At 32.2% G+C, this 6,578-nt stretch overlaps 1 protein-coding gene across 1 annotated transcript; it reads right to left on the bottom strand.

Moving 5' to 3' along the window:
• Positions 1 to 1,031: 1,031 nt before the first annotated feature.
• Positions 1,032 to 5,552, bottom strand: LOC132721700 (regulating synaptic membrane exocytosis protein 2-like; the record flags this gene model as incomplete). The annotated part of the gene is made up of 3 exons (XM_060706052.1): positions 5,405 to 5,552; positions 2,120 to 2,227; positions 1,032 to 1,155 (listed from the first exon to the last, which is right to left on the bottom strand). Coding segments are annotated over exons 1-3 (293 nt in total), but the record flags the coding sequence as incomplete, so codon positions are not given.
• Positions 5,553 to 6,578: the final 1,026 nt, after the last annotated feature.

Below are 6,578 nucleotides of genomic sequence, written 5' to 3'. Positions count from 1 at the left end.
TGCCTCTTTGTGCAATATTTCAGGCACATGTCGGTACCCGAGTAGAACCACTGACGTTCCATAAGCTTGCTTGTCTAAGCTTCCTCACATGAAAGAATCCAAAGTCCATGGCTTGATTCAAACAAACAACCGTGAGGAAGGAACAAGTGGTTTGAAATTAATAACTTTTAACCACTTGACCTTTGACGATCACCCTGTTAAAACTTATGTCTTGTTCCTATTATTGACAATGAGGTCTTCTCTTAATGAAGCATCAATATGCATAATATTATGTAAGAAACTCTGGCACATTTCTGTTAATTTTACAAGGTATGTCTATGATCAACACTAGGGGTGTCACATTTATTTGTTTAAATGGGTATTGTTGGTTTTTAGCTGAAAACTGGTTAGAAAATTCAATAACTGATAACCGAAGTTAGTTATTGACAAAGAGGTGAAAAAGTTTTAAATTGATTCTAAATATGACCTTAAATAGTGTTTAATAACAAGATAAGACAATATGTTTGTATTTTAGTTTTACTTAACAATGCATTTTTTCCGATATAATTGAGTACGGTATGACGGAAAATAGTTACTTTATATTGGATATGTATTATAATATTTTGAGTACAACAAAATATGAACAAAATGTCATATCTTGTCATGAAGAAAAAAAGTTAATGTTTAAGCGCACTGCCCGGCAATGCTCTATAAAGTGAATGATTTATACATAACCTAGAACACAAACTTTGTTTCCTGTTTTGGTTTATTTGTGTAAAAAAACTGATTATGAAAATTTCTATAAGTCGATTGCATCTATGAGGTTCTATGGCATCGGGGGAGATTTATTTTTTTTATTAAAATGCAGGACGAGAAGCATACCATGAAGGAGGAGTAGGAATTTGAAGCTACTTGTTCTGAGCAGGACTAGTGGCTCTAAAAGAAAATTTCAATCCCTAAGCACGATTCTAAGGTCAAGTTTAATCTATTATCATTATTTCTAACCAAGGTGGCACCCCTAATCAACACCGAACGTTGAAATGTTTTCATACCTTTTACTCCTATGAACAATCAGCTCAACTTGTGGTTCTTGTTTTGATTCTAAGACAATGTCACACACCTCCTCAAATGTTGCACCTTGTAAGGAACGGCCATTCCATTCAATAACTTCATCACCTGTGTGATATAACATATATAAAACCAGTCAAACCAACCATTCAATAGAAGATATTGATTCAGTGTAAGTTTAATACTGAATTTTTTGAACAAGTTGAATAAAAATATATAATGCGAGCCTGAGCTGGTGAGCATAATATTATTTTATTGAATGAATTTTGCATTGTTATCTGATGTTAAATGCTAAATATTTAACCTGCAATTCACAGCATTTACTTATAAGCCCCCTTCATTGTCTATGTATTTTCATAGCTCTCTTTTTATTCGGAATGTGAATTATTCAGAAGTATCGATAGAAAAGGATCAATACTCTATAACAAATCATAGCATATTTTGTATATATGTATTGAATATAACTTCAACACAATAAAGTTTACACATTCCTGTTATTTCCCTAATATTGTACCTTCTGTAAAATTCATTAAAGGCACATTATGCCTAAGAAATGCTTTTATTTGTTTTTCAATTTTTTTTAAATTTTGGTGTTTTTCTATATTATGAGCAAACAAAAAGTTACTCATAGACCAATAATCTAAACCAAGAAGTAAAATATACCCAACAGTGATTTTATAAAGCGATTAAATCACTGCTTGTGATATATTATTTCCATTCTAACACAACATTAACAAATAAATGCTGCCGTACCTGATATCAAGCTAAAATGTGCCTGTTTTGTTTCCGTACTTATTTTCAGCGCATTGCAATTTTTATGATTACCCACAGGTCTTAATTTGCGCATTATAGTGTAATAATGCACGTTTTTTTCGTTCAAATGCTTTGTAATTAATCACTCAAGCCTATTGGCCTTCATGATAATATTACTACACATTTGAACTCAAACCATGCATTATTCTACAACAATGCACTCAGAATTGATATCTATTTCCTAATGTACAAACACTTTCAGTCCTTCTATGTTCAAAAGGGAAAAATGCATGTTGCGTTAAAATACATCGTAACGTACCTGCTCGTAAATGACCGACGGTATCTGCTATTGAACCTTTTTTCACTTTGGTGATGTAGGCAGCATAACTTCCGGCATCAGTCATACGACCGCCAACAATTTTCAAACCTATCAATATAAATAACTGGCCTATAACATGTTATAACTTGTGAAACTTCACATACTGTAATGTTTCTATTTGACATCACCTGGGGACGTAGTCATTTTTTAAAATCGGGTATTTTTTTTAAAGAGGGTGGCTGCTAACAAATGACTGCTTCAAATTTTGTTCATTAAAATTACAATACCATTAAAAAGATCATTTATCATTATATCAAGTACCGGTAACTGGAATGTTCATAAGTCTTAAATTGTTAACCTAAAATACTTGAACTTTTTGGATTAATTTTTGTTATGAATTTTAAATCTATAAGATAAGATAATAACAATAAATGAAATATCACCATAATAATAATTTAAATATTTACAATATCACCATAATAAATACTGCCTGTGATAATCTGCTACTTCCGATTAAATTTTACACAAAAATGCTGTCAAAATCATGATGTCATTTTCAAAATTTATTCACCTTTACAAAACAGTATCATTCAATGTATGCACAGAATTTGTTCTACATCATTGTATTCAATCAAGGCTATCATAATAAAACATGCGGACAATACTGCTTAATTATCAATGGAAATATTAATAATGTTTATGTGGTAAAATATATGTGATGGATTGCAAGTCTACAAAGATACATCTAAAATACTGATACATGCTATTTTCATATAAACAATTAGCAGCTTGAAATTGGAAGATAATGGACAGTGGCTGCATAAATCAAAAACTGGTTTACAGTAAAAAAGAATCACTTTTTTCGCTAGTAAGCTTTTAATGGATGTCATAAAGGGAAATTTTGTATTTATATATCACAAGCCAAATATCAATGATATATCAAATTAAAGATCATGAATGTTGTTATTAAAGATTGTTACCACACTTAACTGAAATTTTATATATGTATATAATTATGCTTCTAAAACAATTTTCAAACATTGAAGAATATGTAAAATATGTACTGCAAATATTTGTACATATTTATAATATGTAATCATTAAAATCTATGCATTCATTTCTTATTGAAAAATTTGACTTAAGACTTTATGGAAAATAATTACCTCCCTTTACTGAAATGAAATGTAAATTCGATAATATCTTTACAAACTAGAGGATGCTTTTGTAAAAAAGCGCATGTCTCCCCCACTGCTGAGAATAACTGTGAATGGAAACAGGAATGGAAATGGAGATAAAAGAACAGAGTATATAAAACCAGACAACTGATATATCACTGATATATCAATAATAGTTAAATGTCCTCACTGATAAGAACTCTAGTTATCATCCGGAAATGAGAAAATGACCAATGGTCACTGTGACCTTAACCTTTGACCTACTGACCCCATAAACAAGAGGGATCATCTGCTCAATAAGACCAATCATCCTATGAAAGTTTGAGGGTTGTAGGTCTAAAGGAACTCTAGTTATCATCCGGAAAGGAGAAATTAACCAACGGTCGCTGTGACCTTGACCTTTGACCTACTGACCATTAAAACAATAGGGATCATTTGATTAATAAGACCAATCATCCTATGAAGTTTGAGGGTTGTAGGTCAAAAGGAGCTCTAGTTATCATCCGGAAATGAGAAATTGACCAACGGTCACTGTGACCTTGACCTTTGACCTACTGACCCAAAAACAATAGGGATCATCTGCTCTATAAGACCAATCATCCTATGAAGTTTGAGGGCTGTAGGTCAAAAGGAACTCTAGTTATCATCCGGAAACAAGAAATTGACCAACGGTCACTGTGACCTTGACCTTTGAACTACTGACCCCAAAAAACAATAGGGATCATCTGCTCAATAAGACCAATCATCCTATGAAGTTTGAGGTCTGTAGGTCTAAAGGAACTCTAGTTATCATCCGGAAACGAGAAATTGACCAACGGTCAGTGTGACCTTGACCTTTGACCTACTGACCCCAAAAACAATAGGGATCATCAGCTCTATAAGACCAATCATCCAATGAAGTTTGAGGGCTGTAGGTCAAAAGGAACTCTAGTTATCATCCGGAAACGAGAAATTGACCAACGGTCACTGTGACCTTGACCTTTGAACTACTGACCCCAAAAACAATAGGGATCATCTGCTCAATAAGACCATTCATCCTATGAAGTTTGAGAGCTGTAGGTCAAAAGGAACTCTAGTTATCGTCCGGAAACGAAGAATGGACGGACGGACTGACGGACGGACTGACGGACGGACGGACGGACTGACGGACGGACAGGGCAAAAACAATATGTCTCCCCCCGAGGTGGGGGAGACATAATAATGATTTTTGGAACTTACAATATTGATAAATCTTCTTTTGAGCATTAACTTTATGATATAAAACCATAAAAAAAAATGAGTTACAGGATCTTTAAATTTTGCTTGTACAGTGGAAACTATTTGAATATGTGTAAATTAAACTCATCTTGGTGTTATTATTGCAAGCTACCCAAAAAAAGTATGTTATCTTGGTTTTTTTTATCTTACATACATCTGAAAATTAAATTCAGTGTTCAAAGTAAGGAAGAAAAGCGGCTTTTCCCTTTACACAAATAGACAAATATTTCCAATAAACATGAAAGAATGTGATTTTAATTGTATCAATATTTTTTATTGTGAATCGAATCGATATTGTACTGATTTCTGAATACGATTAACTAATTTATATCGATAGCAGGATATTCAATGACACTTGTAGTGTTAAACCCTCATATCAGAGCATCAAGTCGAAACACATGCACGCCCATGCAATACTGTTTTTTACGGAGTCGCAAAAGCCGCACATGTATGTTATCAAATAATTCTATACTGTAAAACAAAACTTTCATTAAAGCTGCATGCCTCCAGATGACCCAAAATATTTCAAGAAAATTAAACTTGGAAAAAACATACAAAAACTTTGAGAAATGTAAACAAACTAAAGATTCAAGTAATAATTTATATCTTATGTGCAATTAATGACTGTATTTTGTAGTATTTATCACCATAATTCTACTGCGTTACTAACGCAGTAGGGGCTATTTATGCATATTTTGACCTCTTTTTTGGTAATTTTGTGGATTTTAAGTGCCGATTGTAATGTGTCAAGTACTTTCTTTGTTCAGTTCACAATATTTTACCTTTAAATACATTTTCAAAATTTTCATGAAAATTAGGATGAATCTGGAGGCTTGCTACTTTAAGGACCTACCTAGCACACTGGAGTCACTTGGTTTTCCCGAGCCGTCTAATACTGCTTTCTTCAATATCATATGACCAATCCAGTGATGGCCGTCTGCTGAGGGCTGCCATATCACTGGATGCTAAAAATAGTATCATAGATTAGTGAACCAAAATCTACCAATACCAAAAATAGAAGTAGTAATCCTGATCCTAAAAATAGCATCATTTCTAAGAAACAAAATGATTTCATGGTAAAAATAGAATTATAAATAAGGATTAAAATCTCTTGATACTAAAATAGAATCATACACATGTTACAGGATTATCGACGCTTAAATAAGTATTGTTAACAGTTATGTACAGATTGGAAACTAAAAATCTTTATGCTAAAAATAGTATCATAAATAAGGTACCAAATCACCTCATACTAAAAATAGTATTATAAAATAAGGTACCAAATCACCTCATATTAAAAATAGTTTCATAAAATAAGGTACCAAATCACTTCATACTAAAAATAGTTTCATAAATAACGTACCAAATCACTTCACACTAAACATAGTATCATAAATAAGGTATCAAATCACTTCATACTAAAAATAGTTTCATAAAATAAGGTATCAAATCACTTCATACTAAAAAGTTTCATAAAATAAGGTATCACATCACTCGATACTAAAAAATAATATCTTTCAATGCTAAAATTAGTATTAACTAATAAGTCAATTTACATTACTGGATGCTACGTAACACTGTTGGACATAAGGGCTTCTATATTTAAACTATAATATCCTGCTGGTGGTAACATATTCTTAGACCATGTGATCAGCGCAGACTAAGATCTGAGCAAGCTGTCTGCACTGCACATGGTCTGCACTGTTTGCTACTCATCAATATATATTTTGAAACTTTCCCTATAAATTATGAATGATTTTGTATGGACAAGTGCATTTAAGATAGAGAGGATATTGAATGAGTGTAAGTTCAATACTGAATTCATTGCAAGAGTTGAATAAAATTACATTATGGGAGCCTCTGGCGAGCATAATATTATTTTATTGAACGAGTGCAATAATTTCAGTAATGAACTTACACAAATTTAATATTCTATTTATCACATACCCAAAATAAAGACCGTTTAAAGTGAAATAAGTGTCATTTTTCATTGACATGCCTACAGTATAACGCTAACATTTTGCGCG

This window comes from Ruditapes philippinarum, unplaced genomic scaffold (genome assembly GCF_026571515.1).
Source record: "Ruditapes philippinarum isolate M1 unplaced genomic scaffold, ASM2657151v2 ctg23085_1_1_1_1, whole genome shotgun sequence".
In the NCBI taxonomy this organism is placed as follows: Eukaryota; Metazoa; Mollusca; class Bivalvia; order Venerida; family Veneridae; genus Ruditapes; species Ruditapes philippinarum.
Note: the sequence above shows the minus strand (reverse complement) of the source record. Positions and strands in the feature narration are given on the sequence as shown.